This window comes from Pristiophorus japonicus, unplaced genomic scaffold, assembly GCF_044704955.1.
Source record: "Pristiophorus japonicus isolate sPriJap1 unplaced genomic scaffold, sPriJap1.hap1 HAP1_SCAFFOLD_2115, whole genome shotgun sequence".
NCBI lineage: Eukaryota > Metazoa > Chordata > Chondrichthyes > Pristiophoridae > Pristiophorus > Pristiophorus japonicus.
In genome coordinates, this window is record NW_027251816.1 from 1 (window position 1) to 25044 (window position 25044).

The 25044-nt window shown below is 50.7% G+C and overlaps 1 protein-coding gene across 1 annotated transcript; it reads right to left on the reverse strand.

Annotated features, from left to right (window-relative positions):
- Positions 1-1091: 1091 nt before the first annotated feature.
- LOC139245158 (CUGBP Elav-like family member 1) lies at positions 1092-25044 on the reverse strand (the record flags this gene model as incomplete). The annotated part of the gene is made up of 6 exons (XM_070871107.1): positions 24861-25044; positions 24287-24369; positions 5062-5110; positions 4682-4816; positions 2318-2397; positions 1092-1253 (listed from the first exon to the last, which is right to left on the reverse strand). Coding segments are annotated over exons 1-6 (687 nt in total), but the record flags the coding sequence as incomplete, so codon positions are not given.

Genomic DNA, 25044 nt, shown 5'->3' on the forward strand with positions numbered 1-25044 from the left:
GAGAGAGACACAGTGAGGGGGGAGAGAGACACAGTGAGGGGGAGAGAGACACAGTGAGGGGGGAGAGAGACACAGTGAGGGGGAGAGAGACACAGTGAGGGGGAGAGAGACACAGTGAGGGGGAGAGAGACACAGTGAGGGGGAGAGAGACACAGTGAGGGGGAGAGAGAGACACAGTGAGGGGGAGAGAGACACAGTGAGGGGGAGAGAGAGACACAGTGAGGGGGAGAGAGAGACACAGTGAGGGGGGAGAGAGAGACACAGTGAGGGGGGAGAGAGAGACACAGTGAGGGGGGAGAGAGAGACACAGTGAGGGGGGAGAGAGAGACACAGTGAGGGGGGAGAGAGAGACACAGTGAGGGGGAGAGAGAGACACAGTGAGGGGGGAGAGAGAGACACAGTGAGGGGGGAGAGAGAGACACAGTGAGGGGGGAGAGAGAGACACAGTGAGGGGGGAGAGAGAGACACAGTGAGGGGGGAGAGAGAGACACAGTGAGGGGGAGAGAGAGACACAGTGAGGGGGAGAGAGAGACACAGTGAGGGGGAGAGAGAGACACAGTGAGGGGGGAGAGAGAGACACAGTGAGGGGGGAGAGAGAGACACAGTGAGGGGGAGAGAGAGACAGTGAGGGGGAGAGAGAGACAGTGAGGGGGAGAGAGAGACAGTGAGGGGGAGAGAGAGACAGTGAGGGGGGAGAGAGAGACAGTGAGGGGGGAGAGAGAGACAGTGAGGGGGGAGAGAGAGACAGTGAGGGGGAGAGAGAGACAGTGAGGGGGAGAGAGAGACAGTGAGGGGGAGAGAGAGACAGTGAGGGCAGTGAGGGGGAGAGAGAGAGACACAGTGAGGGGGAGAGAGAGAGACAGTGAGGGGGAGAGAGAGAGACAGTGAGGGGGAGAGACACACAGTGAGGGGAGAGAGAGACACACACAGCGAGTGAAATGAAGAGACATACACATGGAGCAGAACCAGGAAATAGTCCTGCCTCGACACCAGTTCAAAGACTAAAACTGTGGAGCCACTTGTCTCATTCTCAACATGAAAATGAGAAAGTGCCCACCAGTACATGTGGCCTTGCCCTCGCCGATACTCACTGCCAGATATTGGGGTCCGAGTGTATTGAGCCCAGCCAGGTTGCCCCACATGGTGGCTGCATTGAGCTGCTGCATCTGCTGTTGTAGCTGCTGAGCGATTCGTTTCTGCTCCTTGTCCTTCTGTGTGTCGGCAAACTTCACAACGATTGGGGAAGAACAACCCTTGATGGGAAAGCAGAGTTAGGAGAGCGTGCGGTGCGAGGTGAAGCACGCCGGCGGATCTGGGCCAGCGCGTAAATATAGGAAACAATGAGGTAACAGACTTCAGGAGGACAGACAGACTGGTGGAACGGGCAGACACGTGGCTGGCGGGACTTAACACAGAGAGGTGTGAAGTGATAACTTTTGGTAGGAAGAATGAGGAGAGACAATATAAATAAAGGGTACAGTTTACAGTGCAGGAACAGAGACCGGGGCCGGGGGGGGGTGCACAAATGTTTGAAGGTGACAGAACAAGTTGATCAGGCTGTTAAATAATGTTTGGGACCCTGGGTTTTATTACGAGAGGCAGAGAGCATAAAAGCCAGGACGTTATCCTAAACCTTTATAAACACTGGTTAGGCCCCAGCTGGAGTGTTGTGTCCAATTCTGGGCACCGCATTTTCGCAAGTGTCATGTATGTAACCCTAGGTAACCTGCATCACACCGCCACCAGAGGGCATATCTGCTGGGATCCCAGCATCCCTTGGGAGCACTGTATGTAAGCCGGCCACCCACGCTGTACCAACACTCGAGTTTGAATAAAGGAGCTACGGTCAGACTTACTCACTGTCTACAGTACTCAGTTACATTACTTAATTATGAGCTTAACAGGAAGGATGTCACGGCCTTGGAGAGGGTGCAGAGGAGATTGACCAGACTGGTTCCAGGGCTGAGGGATTATGTTATGTGGAGAGACTGGAGAAGCTGGGGTTGATCTTCGAACAGAGAAGGTTAACAGATTTGATCGAGGTGTTGAAAATGATCATGAGTTTTTAGAGAGTAAATAAGGGTGATGAGGAGATCTTGTCTTTCACGCAGTGAGTTATTGTGATCGGGAATGTGCTGCCTGGAGGGGCGGTGGAAGCAGATTCGATAATAACTTTCAAAAGCCAATTGGATAAATACTTGAAGTGCAGAACATGCAGAGCTGTGGGGAATGGGACTACTGGGACAGCTCTTTCAGAATCGGCACAATGGGCCAAACGGCCTGACCGCGTGTGGTAAAATTGTTGCAGAGGACCCACCTCCATCGTCTGTGACTGGTGCATGGTCTTGATTGCATTCTGTGCCATCGATCGTGTCGCAAATGTAATAAATGCACAACCTGCAGAGAGACAACACATCTTCAGGGAGAGGGTCCAACAGAGCAAGGTAGCTTCGCATTACACATCACGGGAGGTGCAAGGCAAGCGAGTGAGAGCGCAACAAGAACCAGCGCCGGACGCAGCCCGGGACACGGCAGGGAACAGGGGGGGAGCGAGAGAGAGAGAGCCCGGGACACGGGGGGGGGGGGAAGCGAGCGAGCCCGGGGGGCACAGAGAGCCTGGGACACGGGCGGGCAGGCGGAGGGGGGGGGGGGGGGGGGAGAGAGAGAGAGAGCCCGGGACACGGGGGGGGGGGGGGAAGCGAGCGAGCCCGGGGGGCACAGAGAGCCTGGGACACGGGCGGGCAGGCGGAGGGGGGGGGGGGGAGAGAGAGAGAGAGCCCGGGACACGGGGGGGGGGGTGGGGGGAGCTCAGTCAGTGAGGGCGGGGGGGGGGTAGGGGAGAGAGCGACAGACCCACACACAAGAGGAGATACAGTTGGATATGCCAATATAGTCAGTTTTTGGGTTGGGTCTTGGGGGAATCGAAATGTGTGGCGAATTTGAACAAAATAACACAGTCAGCCAGGGTGTGAGATGAATGATGAGGCACTGCCGCCCCCCCCCCCCCCACCCCAGGCTCTGGGTCCGTACACTGACTCAGCCTCTCGCATACTCACACACACTCTGCCCATCCGGTTTTCGCCCCTCTTTCTGCAACTATTTCCTTCTCTGCTTCCCCATTTCTATTTCCTTACTCTCTCATTCAGAGAATGAGGAAGAGCAACGTGGGAGCGATCGAGGAGAGCAATTGCATGCGAGCAGAGAGATTAAAGTGAACGAGAGTCAGACAGGATGAGAGTTAAGACAGAGAGTGAGAGTGGCTTCCTGACCAATATTTCTTTCTCATTCAAAATCAGAAACAGATTATGGTGTAATTTATCTCATGGCACTTTGGGTCATCTATCTCAGGAGTCCCAAATTACAGTAACAACCCTCTCCCCAAATCCCCCAACCCACCCTCTCCCCACATCCCCCAACCCCCCATCTCCCCACATCCCCAAAACCCACCCTCTCCCCACATCCCCAAAACCCACCCTCTCCCCACATCCCCCAACCCACCCTCTCCCCACATCCCCCAAACCACCCTCTCCTCACATCCCCCAAACCACCCTCTCCCCACATCCCCCAAACCACCCTCTCCCCACATCCCCCAACCCTCCCTCTCCCCACATGCCCCAAACCACCCTCTCCCCACATCCCCCAACCCCCCATCTCCCCACATCCCCCAAACCACCCTCTCCTCACATCCCCCAAACCACCCTCTCCCCACATCCCCCAAACCACCCTCTCCCCACATCCCCCAACCCACCCTCTCCCCACATCCCCCAACCCACCCTCTCCCCACATCCCCCAAACCACCCTCTCCCCACATCCCCCAAACCACCCTCTCCCCACATCCCCCAACCCACCCTCTCCCCACATGCCCCAACCCCTCATCTCCCCACATCCCACAACCCCCAACCCCTCTCCCCACATCCCCCAACCCCCCCATCCCCCAACCCATCCTCTCCCCACATCCCCCAACCCACCCTCTCCCCACATGCCCCAACCCACCCTCTCCCCACATCCCCCAAACCACCCTCTCCTCACATCCCCCAAACCACCCTCTCCCCACATCCCCTAACCCACCCTCTCCCCACATGCCCCAAACCACCCTCTCCCCACATCCCCCAACCCCCCATCTCCCCACATCCCCCAAACCACCCTCTCCTCACATCCCCCAAACCACCCTCTCCCCACATCCCCCAAACCACCCTCTTCCCACATCCCCCAACCCACCCTCTCCCCACATCCCCCAACCCACCCTCTCCCCACATCCCCCAACCCACCCTCTCCCCACATCCCCCAAACCACCCTCTCCCCACATCCCCCAACCCACCCTCTCCCCACATGCCCCAAACCACCCTCTCCCCACATCCCCCAACCCCCCATCTCCCCACATCCCACAACCCCCAACCCCTCTCCCCACATCCCCCAACCCCCCAACCCATCCTCTCCCCACATCCCCCAACCCACCCTCTCCCCACATGCCCCAACCCACCCTCTCCCCACATCCCCCAACCCACCCTCTCCCCACATCCCCCAACCCACCCTCTCCCCACATCTCCCAACCCCCCATCTCCCCACATCCCCCAACCCAACCCACCCTCTCCCCACATCCCCCAACCCAACCCACCCTCTCCCCACATCCCCCACCTTCTCCCCCTATTTCTCGACCCCGGTAACATTAACATCCACTCACCTCGACTTAGCCCATCTGGGCCCCGTAATATTCGACATTCTTCGATCTGTCCGAATGGTGAAAACATGACACGGACATCATTCTCATTGCACTTTTTTGAAATCATCCCCACAAACAGCTTTCTGTCTTCCACAGCTGCAATCAAACAAGGGAATTATTTCAGCAATGGACACTTCAGTAGACATGTAAACACACACAAACTGCTCACCCAGTGTCGCTGGCAGACCCGGGCCCAGTGTCGCTGGCAGACCCGGGCCCAGTGTCGCTGGCAGACCCGGGCCCAGTGTCGCTGGCAGACCGAGCCTTGAAACGCGTGGTTATCCCCGTACTCGCCACGAGGCAATGCGCTCCTGTTTTCTGATGCGCATGGACTGACTCACCATTGTTCTTCTCACTGTCAGCTGGTTTCATCTGTATAGGATGGTGCATCTGGAGAAAGAGGACAGGCAAGGGTTAATCTCCACACCGTGATGACAGGAAGCTGCTCCTGGTGGTTCATTGTTGCCCAGTACCTCACACGGTACATCCCTGTTACAGATAATGTTCCCCGCCTGTCCGTGCACTGGGCGGGGGGGGGGGGGGGGGGGGGCGGGAAGTGTCATTGCTCATGGACAAAACTAATTTTTCTCCCTCAATGACTCTGCTTGTTAACCACTGAATAATGCTTCCATCTACCCCTCTTCTCTTCCCTCCATCTCCTGCTCATCACTTTCTCTTTATATCTCCCATTCTTTCTGCACATCTGGTGCACCCCTCCTCCCTCTCGCTAGTCTCCTGATCTCTGTGCTTCACACACTGCCTCTTTTGCCTGTTCTGTACACCAGTCACTCCTTTAGCTCTCACACTGCAATGGCCTAAAGCTTGGCTGTGGGCCTTGACCCTCCAGCTGGAGCACTCAACACCTCCAGCTCTGTGCATGAAGGAGACAGAGGACTGGGTGTGGGCCAAGGGTAGGGACTGGGCGTGGGCAAAGGGTAGGGCCTGGGAGGGACCTCCGAGGGTGAACCAAATCCACTTCCAATTATTGCCCCAATTAACCTGACCAGGACATGCACAGAGGGACTGTGAGTGGGAGGTGGCCAGGGACTGAGAGGGACCCGCAGGGTGAGGGGAACTGGGTGGGACCCCCCCCCCCCAGGGTGAGGGGGACTGGGTGGGACCCCCCCCCCCCACAGGGTGAGGGGGACTGGGTGGGACCCCCCCCCCCCCAGGGTGAGGGGGACTGGGTGGGACCCCCCCCCCAGGGTGAGGGGGACTGGGTAGGACCCCCTCAGGGTGACAGGGATTGGGTGGTACCCCCCCCCCCCCCCCCCGAGGGTGACAGGGATTGGGTGGGACCCCCCCAGGGTGACAGGGATTGGGTGGAATCCCCCCCGCAGGGTGACAGGGATTGGGTGGGCCCCCCCCCCCACCAGGGTGACAGGGATTGGGTGGGACCCCCGCCCTCAGGGTGACAGGGATTGGGTGGGACCCCTCCCCAGGGTGACAGGGATTGGGTGGGACTCCCCCCCCCCTAGGGATTGGGTGGGACCCCCCCCCCCAGGGTGACAGGGATTGGGTGGGACCCCCCCCCCCCCCCAGGGTGACAGGGATTGGGTGGGACCCCCCCCCCCCCAGGGTGACAGGGACTGGGTGAGACCCCCCCCCAGGGTGAGAGGGACTGGGTGGGACAGGTTGGGCCCAGGTAAGTCCTGGATAGAAGTTAGCGTGTGGTACAGGGACTCCACACTGAGCCTGTCCAGAATCGTTTGGGCCAAGGGGGGGTTGGGGATACATGGTTCCTGGTAACCAGAGCAGGGAAGGGTAAGCAAATGGGTGAACAGGGACAGCCAGGAACAAGACTGATCCCAAGGGTAATGAAAATGATGTACAATGAAGGGGTAGGGAAGAGCAAACTAGAGATTGGGCTGAATGGGGGAAGGAATCAAAAGGCATAAAATATTAAATGGTTTGGGGAAAAGTACACACATTCCTTCAAAGTCAGGAGAAGTAGGAGCAAAGGGACAGCACAGCACAGGAGGACAGTATTGGGCCCATGCAGTTTGTGCTGGCTCAGTCCCAATGCCCCGCTCTTTCTCCATATCTCTGACACTTTTTCTTCTTCAAGTATTTATCCAATGACCCTTTGAAGACCACGATTGAGTCTGTAGCCACTGTCATTTCAAATCCTCATCACTTGCTGCCTAAAAAGATTTTCCTCGGTTCGCCTCTAGTTCTTTTGCCAATCACCTTAAATTTGTGCCTCTTTCAATCAACCCTTCAGCCACTGGAAACAGTTTCTGTATCTAAACCCTTCCAAGATTTTAAACACCTTGAGCCAATTCTCTCTTAACCTTTTCTGCTCTAGAACAACCCCGGCTTCTCCAATCTATCCACGTAGCTGAAGTCCCTCATTCCTGGAACCATTCCGGTAAATCTCCTCTGTACCCTCTCGAAGGCCTTCACGTCCCTACTGTGTGGTGCCCAGAATTGGACACAATATCCAGCTGGGGCCGAACTAGGGTTTTGTAACGGTTTAGCATAACTTCTTGGCTTATGTACTCTGTGCCTCAATTTATAAAGCCGAGCATCCCATATGCTTTATCAAGATAATAACATAAGAAATAGGAGGAGTCGGCCATTTGGCCCCTCAAGCCTGCTCCACCATTCAGTATCATACGCACTCATCGACCCTCCTGGTTACCTCCTCAAAAAACTCAAATCAATTTGGTCAGACACGACCTTCCCTTAACAAATCCATGCTGACTGACCTTGATTAATCCGTGTCTGTCTAAGTGAAGATTTATCCTGTCCTTCAGAATTTTCGCCAATAATTTTCCCACTAAGGTTTCCCAACAAGGTTTGACATAACTTCTCTGCTTTTTAATTCTACTCATCTAGAAATGAACCCCAGTGCTTTATTTGCACTTTTATGGCCTGCATTGCTCCTTTAAAGATTTGTGAATCTGTACCCCTTGATCCTTTTGCACCTCTACTCCATTTAGACTTATTTCCCGGGTAAGTAGCCTCCTCATTGCTCCGACCAAAATGCACCTCCTCACACTCATCTCAATTGATATTAATGTGTTATTTACATGCCCATTCTGCAAGTTTGTTTACAGTAGAATTAATTAAAAGCTTTTAGTTGTCATGTAAAAAATTCATTTTTTTTAATTACTCATCAGAAATGACTGGGATATAAAAGAACTACATAATAATGCATTAACACTTCAGAAATGACACTCAGTTACACGGTTATGCATTAACAAATAATCCAAAAATCAAAGGTGAGCTGAGAGAGACATACCTAGTATTCATTTTAAAGTTTTCAACATATCAGCCCATCCCTCGTGTCACTATAGCAATGGCTGCACAAGCAGCAGGAGCGACTTTCCTGTGGTGCTGATGTGCTGTAGGTCCGCACAAATGATCATCATAATACAACCAGACAACCAACAAATGTAGCGTGCTGTAGCTCTTTAGTTCACAGTATTAAAAAGAATTGAACAAAAACGGGTATCCGTATTTTCAACGTCAATCACTTCCATTAATAAGCTTGTCTTCATGAGCCCCACCCCCCCAGTAACATGTCAGAAATGCAGCACTTATTCACAAGTGCACAAAAATACACACAACTTGTATCACCCAATTAAAAACAAAAAGCAGCAAAAGCTATGATTTAACAAAAATAAGCATTCATTCTTCTTCCTGGACAGGAGAACCAATCAGACGGACTTGGAATGTTTACTAATACGTTGACATAAAGATGTTAATTTACGAATTTCGCTTCAATGTTTAATATTAATCTCTGCTCTTATCATGAAAAGTGTTGAATTATTTTAGGTATCTTGCAATTAAATAGCAGCAAACAGACTTCATTGTACCCAATTTTTAATCTATTTCAAACATTTATACCAAATCTAAATTGTACATCGCAGAGTGAGGAGTTTAGTGAGCACAGGAATCAGTGCAGAGGAGGAAGGCAACTGAAAGTAGAAGTGGAGCCACAGAACTGAAGGTCTCTAAGTTAACACACACAAGACTGGGCCGGCGGGAGAGCGAGAGGAGCGGTTGTCGGTAGGCCTTAGAACCCAGAGGGAGTGCGAGTGTCGGGGCGTGAGGCGAATGACTAGTGAGTAGTTGGTGCTTGTTTTTTTACGTCTTAAGTTTATTTCTGTTAAATTACTTAAAAATGTATTAAGTAGAGGCATGGCAGGGCATCTCGGACCCATGGAATGCACATCCTGTGCTATGTGGGAAGTCCAGGATGCTTCCCTTGTCCTGGTCAACAACATGTGCAGGAAGTGTCATCGGCTGGACGACCTCGGGCTCCAGATTTCGGAGCTTGAGCAGCAGCTGCCGTCACTACACCTCAACAGAGCCAGGACACTGTCCTTACTGGGGGGCGGGGGGGGGGGGGGGTTGGATAGTGCTGTTGGAGAGAGTTTAAACTAATTCGGCTGGAGAATGGGCACCAGGATGCAGCATTAGAATGGAGAAACAAGGTGCACAAAGGGTTGGGAGAGGCAGATAGCACTAGAGTAAGAAATGGAATTGTATTAGGTGGGTCAGACTAAGAGAGAATACAAGAGGGTTTTTACAGTATGTGTGTGTAAACGCACGAAATGTGGTAAATAAAGTCGGTGAGCTGCAGGAACAAATAGACACATGGAAATATGATGTTACGGCAGTAGTGGAGACCTGGCTCAAAAAAAGGCAGGATTGATACTAAATATTCCTGGATATAAGGTGTTCAGGAAAGATAGGGAAGGAAAGACAGGAGGAGGTGTGGCAGCATTGGTTAAGGAGAATGTTACAGTGCTGGAGAGGGAGGGTCCTGGAGGGGTGATGGATGGAATCTTTATGGCTAGAGTTAAGAAATAATAGAGGTGCCATTACAATACTAGGTGTATGCTATAAGCCGCCAACTAATGGGAAGGAAATAGAGGAACAAATTTGCAGGGAAGTTACAGAGAGGTGCAAGAACTATAAGAGTAGTGATAATGGGGGGCTTCAACTATCCTAATATAGACTGGGATCGTAATAGTGTAAAGGGCAGAGAGGGGGAAGAATTTCTGAAGGAAGGAAGGAAGACACAAATAACCTCCCATAAATACGAGGGGACCGAGAGTCGAGCGAGAAGGAGGAACTGAGGGAACTCCTTGTCAGGAAATGGTGTTAGGGAAATTGATGGGATTGAAGGCCGATAAATCCCCAGGGCCTGATAGTCTGCATCCCAGAATACTTAAGGAAGTGGCCCTAGAAATAGTGGATGCATTGGTGATCATTTCTCAATAGTCGAACCACTCTGGATCAGTTCCTATGGATTGGAGGGTAGCTAACGTAACCCCACTTTTTAAAAAAGGAGGGAGAGAGAAAACGGGTAATTATAGACCGGTTAGCCTGACATCGGTAATAGGGAAAATGCTGGAATCAATTATTAAAGATGTAATAGCAGCGCATTTGGAAAGCAGTGACAGGATCGGTCCAAGTCAGCATGGATTTATGAAAGGGAAATAGTGCTTGACAAATCTCTAGAATTTTTGAGGATGTCACTAGTAGAGTGGACAAGGGAGAACCAGTGGATGTGGTATATTTGGACTTTCAAAAGGCTTTTGACAAGGTCCCACACAAGAGATTAATGTGCAAAATTAAGGCATATGGTATTGGGGTAATGTATTGACATGGATAGAAAACTGGTTGGCAGACAGGAAGCAGAGAGTCGGGATAAACGGGTCCTTTTCAGAATGGCAGGCAGTGATTAGTGCAGTACCACAAGGTTCAGTGCAAGGACCCCAGCTATTTACAATGATTTAGATGAAGGAATTGAATGTAATATCTCCAAGTTTGCAGATGACACTAAGCTGGGTGGCGGTGTGAGCTGTGAGGAGGATGCTAAGAAGTTGCAGGGTGACTTGGACACGTTAGGTGAGTGGGCAAATGCATGGCAGGTGCAGTATAATGTGGATAAATGTGAGGTTATCCACTTTGGTGGTAAAAACAGAGAGACAGACTATTATCTGAATGGTGACAGATTAGGAAAAGGGGAGGTGCAACAAGACCTGGGTGTCATGGTACATCAGTCATTGAAAGTGGGCATGCAGGTACAGCAAGCAGGAAGAAAACAAATGGCATGTTGGCCTTCATAGCGAGAGGATTTGAGTATAGGAGCAGGGAGGTTTTGCTGCAGTTGTACAGGGCCTTAGTGAGACCAAACCTTGAGTATTGTGTGCAGTTTTGGGCTCCTAATCTGAAGGTCATTCTTGCTATTGAGGGTGTGCAGCGAGGGTTCACCAGACTGATTCCGGGGATGGCAGGACTGACATATGAAGAAAGACTGGATTGACTGGGCTTATATTCACTGGAATTTAGAAGAATGAGAGGGGATCTCATAGAAACATATAAAATTCTGACGGGACTGGACAGGTTAGATGCAGGAAGAATGTTCCCGATGTTGGGGAAGTCCAGAACCAAGGGTCACAGTCGAAGGATAAGAGTTAAGCCATCTCGGACGGAGATGAGGCGAAACTTTTTCACCCAGAGAATTGTGAACCGATGGAATTCTGTGCCACAGAAAGTTGTTGAGGCCAGTTTGTTGGATATATTCAAAAAGGAGTTAGATGTGGCCCTTACAGCTAAAAGGATCAGGGGTATAGCTAAAGAGCAGGAATGGGGTACTGAAGTTGCATGATCATATTGAATAGTGGTGCAGGCTCGAAGGGCCGAATGGCCTATTCCTGCACCTATTTTCTATGTTTTTTATATGTTTCTATGTGTTCAGGAGAACTTTCTTGATCAGTACGTTTCCAGCCCAGCAAGGAAGGAGGCATTGCTGGATCTGGTTCTGGGGAACGAGGTGGGCAAGTGGAGCAAGTGTCAGTCGGGGAATATTTAGGGAACAGTGATCATAGTATCATAAAGTTTAGATTAGCTGTGGACAAGGACAGGGAGCAATCTATGGTAAAAATACTTAATTAGAGGAAGGCCAATTTCAATGGGTTGAGAATGGATCTGGCCCGGGTAAACTGGCGTCAAAGATTGTCAGGCAAAACTGTAGTGGAGCAATGGGCTGCCTTTAAAGAGATGATTGGGGAACAGTCGAGGTACATCGCACGAGGACAAAAGGCAGGGCAACTAAAGTCAGAGCTCCCTGGATGACGAAAGAGATAAAGAGTAAGATGAAGCAGAAAAAGCGAGTGTATGACAGATGTCAGGTTGAGAATACAAATGAGAACCAGGCTGACTACAGAAAGTTCAGAGGGGCAAAGAGTATGAGAATAGATTGGCAGCCAACATAAAAGGGAATCTAAAAGTCTTCTATAGGCATATAAATAGTAAACGGGTAGTGAGAGGTGGGGCCGTTTAGGGACCAAAATGGAGAGCTACGCATAGAGACGGATGGTATGGCTGAGGTACTAAACGAGAACTTTGCACCTGTCTTTGCCAAGGGAGAAGATGTTGCCAAAGTAATAGTGAAAGAGGAGGTAGAGGAGATACTGGATGGGATAAAAATTGATGAGGAGTAGGTACAGGACAGACTGACTATAATTAAAGTAGGTAAGTCACCAGGACCGGATGGGATGCATCCTAGGACGCTGAGGGAAGTAAAGATTGAAATTGCGGAGGTACTGGCCATAATCTTCCAATCCTCCAAGGACACGGGGCTGGTGTCAGAGGACGGGAGAATTGCAAATGTTACACCGTTGTTCAAAATAGGGTGCAAGGATAAACCCAGCAATTACAGGCCTCAGTATTGGGGAAGCTTTTGAAACAATAATCAGGGACAAAATTAACAAGTGTGGATTAATTAAGGAAAGCCAGCACGGATTTGTTAAAGGCAAATCATGTTTAACAGTGATTGAGTTTCTTTGATGAGGTAACAGAGAGGGTTGATTTCCAAAAGGCGTTTGCTAAAGTGCCACATAACAGACTGGCAGCAAAGTTGAAGCCCATGGAATAAAAGGGACAGTGGCAGCATGGATACAGGATTGGCTCAGTGACAGGAAACAGAGAGTATGGAGAACGATTGTTTCTCAGACTGGAGGAAGGTATACAGTGGTGTTCCCCAGGGGTCAGTACTGGGACCACTGCTTTCCGTGATATATATTAATGACTTGGGTGTACAGGGCACAATTTCAAAATGTGATGACACAAAACTTGGAAGTATAGCGAACAGTGAGGAGGGTAGTGATAGACTTCAGGAGGACACAGACAGGCTGGTGGAATGGGCGAACACGGGGCAGATAAAATTTAACGCAGAACAGTGCGAAGTGATACATTTTAGTAGGAAGAATGAGGAGAGGAAATATAAACGAAAGGGTACAATCCTAAAAGGGGTGCAGGAACAGAGAGACCTGGGGGTATATGTGCACAAATCATTGAAGGTGGCAGGGCAGGTTGAGAAAGGGTTTAAAAAAGCTTACGAGATCCTGGGCTTCAGAAATAGAGGCATAGAGTACTGCAAGGAAGTTATGATGAACCTGTATAAAACACTGGTTCAGCCTCAACTGGACTATTGTATCCAATTTAGAAAGGATGTGAAAAGATTTACGAGAATGGTTCCAGGGATGAGGGACTTCAGTGACGTGGATAGACTGGAGAAGCTGGGGTTGTTCTCCTTAGAGCAGAGAAGGTTGAGAGGAGATTTGATCGAGGTGTTCAAAATCTTGGGGGGGGTCTGGACAGAATAGAGAGAGAAACTGTTCCCATTGGTGGAAGGGTCAAGAACCAGGGGTCACAGATTTAAGGTGATTGGCAGAAGAACTAAAGGCGACATGAGGGGAATCTTTTTTTGTAGGCAGCGAGTGGTGAGGATCTGGAATGCGCTGCCTGAGAGGGTGGTGGAGACAGACTCAATCGTGGCTTTCAAAAGGGAGTTGGGTAAGTACCTGAAGGAAAAATATTAGCAGGGCTCCGGGGAAAGGACGGGGGAGTGGGACTGGGACTGGCTGAGGTGCTCTTGCAGAGAGCCGGCATGGGCTTGACAGGCCGAATGGCCTCCTTCCCTGCTGTAATCGTTCTATTATCAGTTTAATCGTAGTATTTTCTGTGTCTTAACAAATAGTGATTTTTTCTAAAGTAGCTTCTTGCAATTTCGATATATCATTAGATAACTCTTGTTTCTATGAACATTCCACTAAATGTTTGAGGAAATCTATATTTACATTGGCCCTGAAATTCTGATGTCCTGGCCCGTACGGGGCGTGTACGGACCCGGGAAGGCATCGGAAAAGTCCGTTTTCAGCGCACAATGCGCATGTGCTGAAAACCAGCTTTTCTAATCCGTCAAGCTGGAGTGTGACAGATCGTAGATAGATTGGGAGCCAGGACATTTGCAAGGGCAGGATTGCGGGATCTACCCATATCTTGCCCGGCAAATGTCCTCAAAACTCTTGCACCTGATAAAAGCAGGCACATAGCCTACTGTTACAGGCATAAGAGTTTTAAAATACACAAAAACATAATTACATTTAAAAAACACATTACTTTTAAAAACCCTGCACATTACGTTACATTTATTTTTAACCATAATTTAAAAAACTTTAAAAGCTCGGAAAAAAAATTCTCATATTTATTAACTTTAATTTCAATTAATTTTAACTATGTGAGATGTGTTTATTTTATTACATGCTTAGTGTCTTTGTTTTTTTTCTCGAATAGCAATGAGAACAGGTAGATACGGAGTTATTGCTATTAATGAGAAAGCTGTGGAATATTGTACCTGATTGGTTGAGCAGCCACGTGACTGCACCTTCTGTGTGGGATGTTGGAGGACGGGAGCGCGCTTCACAGCGTGGGAAGAAAAGGCCTCCCCACCGGAATCCCATGCTCCTCCCGGACCAACAGCTAATTTCGTAGAAATGTTTCAGGTTGGAGGCAATTGCCCACAATTTCAGGGTCATTATTCCTGGGACTTGTTCGGACTGTGTGGTTGATAATGAAGAAGAAAGCTGCGGACTGCAGGAAGATATCAATGTACTGGTCAGGTGGGCAGAACAGTGGCAAATGGAATTCAATCCAGAGAAGTGTGAGGTAATGTATTTGGGGAGAGCTAACAAGGCAAGGAATACACATTAAATGGTAGGACACTGAGAAGTGTAGAGAAACAAAGGGACCTTGGAGTGCAGGTCCACAGATCCCTGAAGGTAGCAGGCCAGGTAGATAAGGTGGTTAAGAAGGCATACGGAATACTTGCCTTTATTAACCAAGGCATGGAATACAAGAGCAAGGAGGTTATGCTTGAACTGTATGAAACACTGGTTAGGCCACAGCTGGAGTACTGCGTGCAGTTCTGGTCACCACCTTACAGTGATTGCACTGGAAAGGGTGCAGAGAAGATTTACTAGAATGTTGTCTGGACTGGAGAATTTTGGCTATGAGGAAAAATTGGATAGGCTGAGTCGGTTTTCTTTGAAACAGAGGAGGCTGAGGGAAGACCTGATTGAGGTGTATAAAATTATGCAGGGCCTGGATAGAGTGGATAGGAAGGACCTGTTTCCCTTAGCAGAGGGGTCAACAACCAGGGGGCGTAGATTTAAAGTAATTTGGGGGGGGGGGGTTAGAGGCGCTATGGGGGGGGGAGGTTTAGAGGGGATATGTGGGGGGGGGTTAGAGGGGATATGGGGGGGGAGGGTTAGAGGGGATATGGGGGGGGGGGGGTTAGAGGGGATATGGGGGGGGGTTAGAGGGGATATGGGGGGGGGGTTTAGAGGGGATATGGGGGAGGGGGTTTAGAGGCGATATGGGGGGGGGGTTTAGAGGCGATATGCGGGGGGGGTTTAGAGGGGATATGGGGGGGGTTTAGAGGGGATCTGAGGGGAAATTTCTTCACCCAGAGGGTGGTGGGGGTCTGGAACTCACTGCCTGAAAGGGTGGTAGAGGCAGAAACCCTCACCACATTTAAAAAGTACCTGGATGTGCACTTGAAGTGCCGTAACCTACAGGGCTACGGACCAAGAGCTGGAAAGTGGGATTAGGCTGGAGAGCTCTTGGTCGGCCGGCGCGAACACGATGGGCCGAAATGGCCTCCTTCCCTGCTGTAAATTTCTGTGATGGTATGATAGATAGAATGACAAAATGGTTTGTGTTTTTTCTCCTTTTTTGGTTCTCTTCCTATACGCCTTAATGGTATTTTTTTAAAGTCAATAAGTAGTAATATGCAACTCCTACAAACACTTCCTTGCCCTCCCCCTCTTTCCCTGCCCTGCCCACCTCCTTCGCCCCTGCCCTGCCCACCCCACCTCTGCCCTCCCCATCCTCCCCTGCCCACCCCCTCCTCCCCTGCCCACCCCACCTCTGCCCTCCCCCTCCCCCCCTGCCCTCCTGCCCTCCCCCTACCCCAGCAAAGCTGCATGTTTGTGTAAAGCTGCTCTCGTCAGTCACTCAATCAAAATCAAACTGAGAAATTTCAATTTTAAAATGTTTTAAGCAATTCAGGGTCTCTTTAAAAGCATTTGGACTTGAAGATGTGGTTGAAACTTGTTTTGATGAGGGGAAAATTGATTTTTGCTTGTCCTTCCAAAATCATATTTGGAATTACGGGGGGGGTCGGGGAAAGGGAGTTTTTAAACACTCATTTTTCATGAAAAGTTCATTAAAAAATTTTAAATACCTTCGTCTCCTTGCTGCTTTAATAGAAGCTGTCTCGTCATACAACAAAAAAAAGTAATAAAATAAACTCTAAACGGAGCTGAAATAGAGTGGTGATACTTGCCCAGGTGACGATGAGATTTTCTCCTCCAGCCCTGGCGATGAGCTGCCATCAGTATTGAACAAGTGGTTTGCTCTTTTTCTGCTCCCGTTCCTTCTGTCTCTCACAGACTGATGTACAAACTTTCCCCTCTCACAATACCATCTCAATAACCCAGGGACAACACCGCTCGCTCTCTCACTCTCCCTCTGTCCCCGTCTCTCTCTCTCTCCCCGTCTTCCCGTCTCTCCCACTCTCCCCGTCTCTCTCTCTCTCTCTCTCCCGCTGTCCCCGTCTCTCTCTCTCTCTCTCCCCGTCTCTCTCTCTCTCCCTCTGTCCCCGTCTCTCTCTCTCTCCCTCTGTCCCCGTCTCTCTCTCCCTCTGTCCCCGTCTCTCTCTCTCTCTCCCTCTGTCCCCGTCTCTCTCTCTCTCTCTCCCTCTGTCCCCGTCTCTCTCTCTCTCCCTCTGTCCCCGTCTCTCTCTCTCTCCCTCTGTCCCCGTCTCTCTCTCTCTCCCTCTGTCCCCGTCTCTCTCTCTCTCCCTCTCTCCCTCTGTCCCCGTCTCTCTCTCTCTCTCTCCCTCTGTCCCCGTCTCTCTCTCTCTCTCTCCCTCTGTCCCCGTCTCTCTCTCTCTCTCTCCCTCTGTCCCCGTCTCTCTCTCTCTCTCTCCCTCTGTCCCCGTCTCTCTCTCTCTCTCCCTCTGTCCCCGTCTCTCTCTCTCTCTCCCTCTCCCTCTGTCCCCGTCTCTCTCTCTCTCTCCCTCTGTCCCCGTCTCTCTCTCTCCCTCTGTCCCCGTCTCTCTCTCTCTCCCCGTCCCTCTCTCTCTCTCTCCCCCTGTCCCTCTCTCTCTCTCCCTCTCTCTCCCCCTGTCCCCGTCTCTCTCTCTCTCCCCGTCCCCGTCTCTCTCTCTCTCTCTCTCCCTCCCCCTGTCCCCGTCTCTCTCGCTCTCTCTCTCTCTGTCCCCGTCTCTCTCTCTCCCTCCCTCTGTCCCCGTCTCTCTCTCTCCCTCCCTCTGTCCCCATCTCTCTCTCTCCCTCCCTCTGTCCCCATCTCTCTCTCTCTCTCCCTCCCTCTGTCCCCATCTCTCTCTCGCTCTTTCTCTCTTCCTCTGTCCCCGTCTCTCTCTCTCTCCCTCCCTCTGTCCCCAGTCTCTCTCCCTCTCTTCCTCCGTCCCCGTCTCTCTCTCTCTCTCCCTCCCTCTGTCCCCAGTCTCTCTCTCTCTCTCTCTTCCTCCGTCTCCGTCTCTCTCGCTCTCTCTCTCTCTCTCTCTCTCTCCCCCCCTCCCTCTGTCACTCTCTCTCTCTCCCCCTCCCTCTGTCCCCGGTCTCTCTCTCTCTCTCTTCCTCCGTCCCTGTCTCTCTCTCCCTCCCTCTGTCCCCGTCTCTCTCTCTCTCCCTCCCTCTGTCCGTCTCTCCCCCTCCCTCTGTCTCCGGTCTCTCTCTCTCTCTTCCTCCGTCCCTGTGTCTCTCTCTCTCTCTCTCCCTCCCTCCCTCTGTCCCCGTCTCTCTCTCTCCCACCCTCTGTCTGTCTCTCTCCCTCCCTCTGTCCCTGTCTCTCTCTCTCTCTCTTTCTCTCTCCCTCCCTCTGTCCCTGTCTCTCTCTCTCCCTCCCTCTGTCCCTGCCTTTCTCTCCCTCTGTCCCAGTTGAGTATGTTATGTCTCAAATGAAGCAATGTGACTGAGTACTGTAGACGTGAGTAAGTGTGACCTTAGTCTCTTTATTCTGACTCCAGAGTGTTGGTACAGCATGGGAGACCTGCTTATATGCAGTGCTCCCATGGGATGCAGGGAATCCTTGGTACTCCAACAGATACACCCTCTGCTGGTGGTAGTGTGCAGGTTACAAGGTGTTGCATACATAACATCACTCCCTCCCAAAGTCAATAGTACACTTACTTACAAAATGAGACGATCTGGGGCCTTTCGCTCCCTTGTCGATCGTCTCAGTACAAACACAGGTGCAGGTGAGTTGGTTGGGCCTTTGCTGGGCTGCTGGGGATGGTGAGTTCAGCTTCATGGTAAACCGTGATGTCGGTTGCCACTTGTGTGTGTATCGGAGGGTCGAAGTTGGTGGTGTCCTCTTCAGGTTGCTCGTGGCTGTCTGTGAATCGCAGATGGTTTGGTCCAAATGCTTTCTGCAAGTTAGTCCATTTGCAAGTTTGACCTCAAACACCCTACTCCCTTCTTTGGCTATGACAGTGCCAGCAAGCCATTTGGGACCATGTCCATAGTTGAGTACAAATACAGGGCATTGACTTCAATATCACGTGACAAATTTGCGCGATCATGGTACATGCTTTGTTGCTGCCACCTGCCCTCGACATGATCATGGAGATCAGGGTGGACGAGAGACAGCCTTGTTTTGCGTGCCCTTTCCATGAGCAGCTCGGTTGGGGAATCCCAGTGAGTGAGTGGGGTCTTGTGTGGTAGCTGAGAAGGACACGGGACAGGCGGGTCTGCAGGGAGCCTTCCGACACGCGTTTCAAACTTTGCTTGATGGTTTGGACTGCCTGTTCTGTCTGGCCATTGGATGTGATGTGCTTGATCCCATTGCGGGTCATGAATCCCTTGAATTCTGCACTGGTGAAGCAAGGCCCATTGTCGCTGACAAGGACATCAGGCAGGCTGTGCGTGGCAAACATGGCTCGTAGGCTTTCAATGGTGGCAGTGGACGTGCTTACAGACATTATTACACACTCAATCCATTTTGAATAAGCATCCACAACAACCAAAAACACAGGCCAGCAAAGTCAATGTGGATCCTAGACCACGGTTTGGAGGGCCATGACCACAAACTTAGCGGTGCCTCCCTGGGTGCATTGCTCAGTTGAGAGCAAGTGTTGCATTGGTGCACGCAAGACTCCAAATCTGAGTCGATGTCGGGCCACCACATGTGGGATCTGCCTATAGCTTTCATCATTACTATGCCTGGGTGGGTACCGTGTAGGTCACGTATGAATGTTTCCCTGCCTTTCTTGGGCAAAACCACGCGATTGCCCCACAAAAGACAATCTCTGCCTGTTTGGACATTTCGTCTTTGCACCACTGCAGCAGCTTGATCTCTTCATGCACCTCCGCTGGGACGCTGGACCAGCTCCCATGGAGGACACAGTTTTTTTTACCAAGGACAGTAAAGGATCCTGATTGGTCCAGATCCAATCTGGTGGGCCGTAAGGGGTGACTTTTCATTTTCAAATGCATCCATCACTAAGAGCAAGTCTGCAGGCTGTGCCATTTCCACCCCGGTGGTGGGCAATGGTAGTCGACTGAGAGCATCACCGCAGTTCTCTGTGCCTGGTCTGTGGCGGATTACATAGCTGTATGCAGACAGCGTGAGTGCCCATCTTTGGATGCGAGCAGAGGCATTGGTATTAATACCTTTGTTCTCTGTGAATAGCGATATGAGCGGCTAATGGTCAGTTTCTAACTCGAACTTAAGCCCAAACAGATAATGGTGCATTTTTTTTTACCCTGTAAACACATGCCAGAGCTTCTTTTTTAATCATGCTGAAGGCCTTTTCGGCCTTGGACAAAGTCTTGGACGCATAAGCGACCTGTTGCAATGTTCCCGATTCGTTTGCTTGTTGTAACACACACCCAACTCCGTACAAAGATGCATCACAAGCTAGCACTAAACGTTTACGTGGGTCATATAGAACAAGCAGTTTGTTGGAACATAACAGATTTCTGGCTTTCTCAAAAGCAGTCTCTTGTGATTTCCCCCATACCCAGTAATCTCCCTTGCGTAGCAACACATGTAGGGGTTCTAGCAAGGTGCTTAACCCGGGTAGGAAATTACCAAAATAATTGAGTCGTCCCAGGAACGACCGCAGCTCAGTCACGTTCTGTGGTCTCGGCGCGTTCTTGATGGCCTCCGTGGGTCTGATGCCGTCTGCCGTGATTCTTCTCCCTAAGAACTCGATCTCTGGTGCCAGGAAAATACACTTCGAGCATTTCAACCTGAGTCCCACATGATCTAGCTGACTTGGAACCTCTTCCAGGTTCTCCCAACCTGTGATCAATATATCGTCCTGGAAAACCACGGTGCGTGGAACCAACTTTAGCAGACTGTCCATGTTCCTTTGAAAAATAGCCGTGGCCGATCAAATCCCAAACGGGCATCTATTGTAGATGAACAGACCTTTGTGCGTGTTGATGCAGGTGAGGCCTTTCGAGGATTCCGCCAGTTCCTGCGACATGTAGGCCGAGGTCAGGTCCAACTTGGTCTTTCCTCTTGCCAGGGTCGCAAATAGGTCGTCTGCCTTGGGTAGCGGGTACTGGTCCTGCAGCGAAAAACAATTAATCATTACTTTATAGTCCCCATAAATTCTGACCGTGCCATCGCCCTTGAGGACCGGAACAATCGGACTGGCCCACTCGTTGAACTCCACCGGCGCGATGATGCCCTCTCGTTGCAACCTGTCCAGCTCGATCTCCACTTTCTCTCGCATCATGTATGGCACCGCACGTGCCTTGTGGTGTTGGGTCGCGTACCAGGAACCAAGTAGATCTGTACCTTTGCCCCCGAGAAATTTCCGATGCCTGGCTCAAACAACGACGGAACTTGTCAGAACCTGGGGACATGAGGCGTCGTCGATGGACGAAAACACTCAGATGTTGTCCCAGTCCAGCAGATTTTTCCCAGCCAGCTTCTACCGAACAGTGTGGGGCCATCTCCTGGTACTATCCATAGTGGGAATTTGTGCACCGCTCCATCATAGGAGACTTTTACAGCTGAGTTGCCAATTACAGGGATCAGCTCTTTGGTCTAAGTTCTCAGCTTGGTATGAATGGGGCTCAGCTTGGGCCTTTGTGCCTTGTTGCACCACAGCCTGACGAAGGCCTTTTTGCTCATGATAGACTGACTCGCACCCGTGTCCAGTTCCATGGATGCTGGAATTCCGTTCAGTTCAACTTTTAACATGATTGGGGGACATTTCGTGGTGAAGGTGTGTACCCCGTACACTTCTGCCTCCTCGGTTTGAGTCTCTAGTTCAGTTTGATCCGCCATGGATCGGTCTTCCTCTGCAACGTAATGGTTTGCAGCTCGTCTGCACATTCGCTGGAGGTGTTCCATTGTTCCGCAGCCATTGCACACAGTGTTTGAAGCGGCATTGATGGGCTCGATGATCACCTCCGCAGCGCCAACAAGGTGTTAATTGCCTCACATTCACACTTGATGACAGACTCTGAGTCATCTGAGATCGTGCAGCTGCAGGCATGTACATTCTGCCATGTACATTTCTGCCTGAAAACGACATTACTTTGTGTTCAGTACTTGCCAAAACCTCTTTGCACTGCGAAATTTGTTTGGTGTTATCGCTGGTGGACATAAATCCCTGGGCTATCGTTATAGCTTTGCTCGGGTTTGGTGTTTCAACAGTCAATACTTTGCGGAGGATAACCTCATGGCCAATGCCAAGCACAAAAAAGTCTCTTAGAATTTACTCCAGAATCCATCGAATTCGCAATGTCCTGCAAGGTGCCTTAGTTCGGCGATGTAGCTCGCCACTTCCTGGCCTTCAGACCGTTGACATGTGTAAAATCGATACCTTGCCATCAGAACACTCTCCTTCGGATTTAGGTGCTCCCGGACCAGCGTACATAGTTCTTCATACGATTTAGTTGTTGGTTTCACCAGAGCAAGAAGATTTTTCATGAGGTCATAGGTTGTTGCCCCGCAGACGGTGAGGAGGATCGCCCTTCGTTTGGCAGCGTTCTCATCCCCTTCCAGCTCGTTGGCCACGAAGTATTGGTCGAGTCGCTCCACGAAGGCCTCCCAATCATCACCTTCTGAGAATTTCTCCAGGATACCAACAGTTCTCTGCATTTTCACATGATGGTTCGCTATCTATTACTCATCACCAGTTGTTATGTCTCAAATAAAGTAATGTAACTGAGTACTGTAGACGTGACTAAGTGTGACCTTAGTCTCTTTATTCTAACTCCAGTGTTGGCACAACATGGGAGGCCTGCTTATATACGGTGCTCCCATGGGATCCCTTGGGACTCCAACAGATACACCCTCTGGTGGTGGCAGTGTACTGGTTACAAGGTGTTGCATACGTAACAGAGTGTAATCCTCAGTGACAGCTGCCGACAGGTTTTTAGAGAGATGATTAATGAGGCCCTGACAGTGGATGGTCGATTTTTTTAAGCCACTGCAGTAAGCAGCACAGGGATCTATCTCCCCAGTCTCTCATCTCCCCAGTCTCTCGCTCTCTCTCTTCCACCCCCCCCCCCCGTCTCTCTCTCTCTATCTATCTATCTAGCCCCCAGTCCCTCTTACTCTTTCCCCCACAGTCTCTCTTTCGCTCTCTATACTTGCATTGGAGACAGTTCAGAGAAGCTCCACTTGGTTGATTCCGGAGATGAGGGGGTTGACTTATGAGGAAAGACTGAGTAGGTTGGGCCTCTACTCATTGGAATTCAGAAGAATGAGAGGTGATCTTATCGAAATGTATAAGATAATGAGGGGGCTCGACAAGGTGGATGCAGAGAGAATGTTTCCACTGATAGGGGAAACTAAAACTAGGGGGCATAGTCTCAGAATAAGGGGCCGCCTATTTAAAACTGAGATGAGGAGGAATTTCTTCTGTTGTAAATCTGTAGAACTCTCTGCCCCAGAGAGCTGTGGAGGCTGGGACATTGAATATATTTAAGGTGGAGATGGACAGAATTTTGAGCGATGAGAGTAAAGGGTTATGAGGAGCGGGCAGGGAAGTGGAGCTGAGTCCATGATCAGATCAGCCATGATCTTATTAAATGGTGGAGCAGGCTCGAGGGGCCGAATGGCCGACTCCTGCTCCTATTTCTTATGTTCTTATATCATCCCTCCTCACAGCTGTAAACATTTCATTAATCAATACCACGACCAAATTACTACTGCGTTCCTACACTTTGCTGTCCACCCCCCCCCCACCCCCTTGTGCAGTGGTTTATGCCGCAGTACCAGGCTCAGGACTGCCCTCCTTCGAGGGCCAGTCACCCTCGCCCATTTTAAATGCTGAGTATGGGTTTGAGAGGCAGTGCCGCACTCCTGGCGGATTCCTGCCTCTTCCCTCCCCTTCCGGGTGGCCAATCACTCCCCTCTGTCTGGCTGTGGGGTGCCCACCTCCTGGAACCAGCGAGCTTAGAAACATTCGGCCTCCCGTATACCCTGCACTGAGTCCAACTGCCTCTCCAGCTCAGCCTGAGTTCCTGCACACGTGGACCTCCGTCCGGGACACATGGAGTGTCCTGAAGTTCCCACATGGCGCAGGAATCGCAGGCTGCAGATGTAATATAATATAGATCTGCATTGGCTTCTGTTCCCATTATAAATATCCTTCGTCCACAGTTACTTAGATAATCGTGTCAGACTGCAATTGCAACCTCCAAGCAGTGGTGGTGCTGCAGCACCTACCTGGGTGGAGGGTGCAATGAAATGGGCACTGTCCATTATAAATGGACATAGGAATTTATAATGGAAAATAATTGAGTGTCCCAAACAGGGACTGAATTACACCCCTGCTCCAGTTCTCCTGCGCCCGCTAACTCCACTTCACCTGAAGACTGCACTTAGTCTCAATTCCCTGTCTGTGACGCCACAAGAGCACAACTTAGTAAATGTAAAATACATCACAAAAACTCTGCTGGGAGTGAAAATAATCCACAATGTAGGCTGGAGTCAGAAAAACATGGGTAATTGATGTACAGGTCTCTCCTCATCCCTGACTTGTATTACATCTCCTGATGGCCTCTGACCTGGAGTCAGCACAAGTCCTGTACAAGTCGCGGCGAGGCCAGATGTGAGGCAGCTGTGTCAGCATACTGTGACAGGCCCTGAAACAGTCCCACATTTAACATTTAAAAGCTAGGACCCCTATAGGCGGACACAGAATGGGCCCCTGCTCCTGACCTGGTGGTAAAATGTGACAGCTAACACGCACATACTCACCCCAGGGAGAATCTTCATATTGTGAAGAGCGTTTTGCGCTTCGAGCGCTGCTTTACGGGTATAAAACGTTACAAAGCAACAACCTAGAAAGAAACACACACAGTAAACAGGAGGAATGCAGCCTCACCTGTCAAATCCCAGTACCTTGTGGCCCTCCCCACGTGCTGTGGGCGAGAGGGACTGACCAATCCTCCAGGTGCTGTGCAGACTGAAGAACAGCCCAACCCGTGGCAAAGTAAGTGAGTGTCCCATTCGCCACTCGGCCCTGCCCCGCATTACCAGGAGGGAAGCTTCAAGTACCAACCAACCCCTACCCCTCGGATTGGGTCACAACCGCACCCGCCCCCCCCCGGCAACGAGGTGCTGCAGGAACTGACCGCTCTCTATCACCATTCCTTAACACATCGCCAGAACACGCAGCAACGTGTGGTCTACACTCAACAGCCACTGCTGCCCTCTGGCGATCTCACAAACACGGTGTTTGAGTAGTAGCCACAGAACCAGCACCTTGTAATTATCGAAGAGTCCACCCTAAGATCGGCAATGGTAGACTGACAGATTTGGGTCAGCTCACCTTTACTCTGAGGGGGGTTCTGACTTCTGTCTCGGAGCACATTGATTTCATACACGGCACCGTACTGCTCAAAGAGCTCCTTCAGTTCCTTCTCCGACCAGGACCGCGGGATCTGACCCACAAACATCTTGATGGAGTCGATGTCCGGCTGGTCGGGGTGATCCAGTGACCCATTCATCTTCTT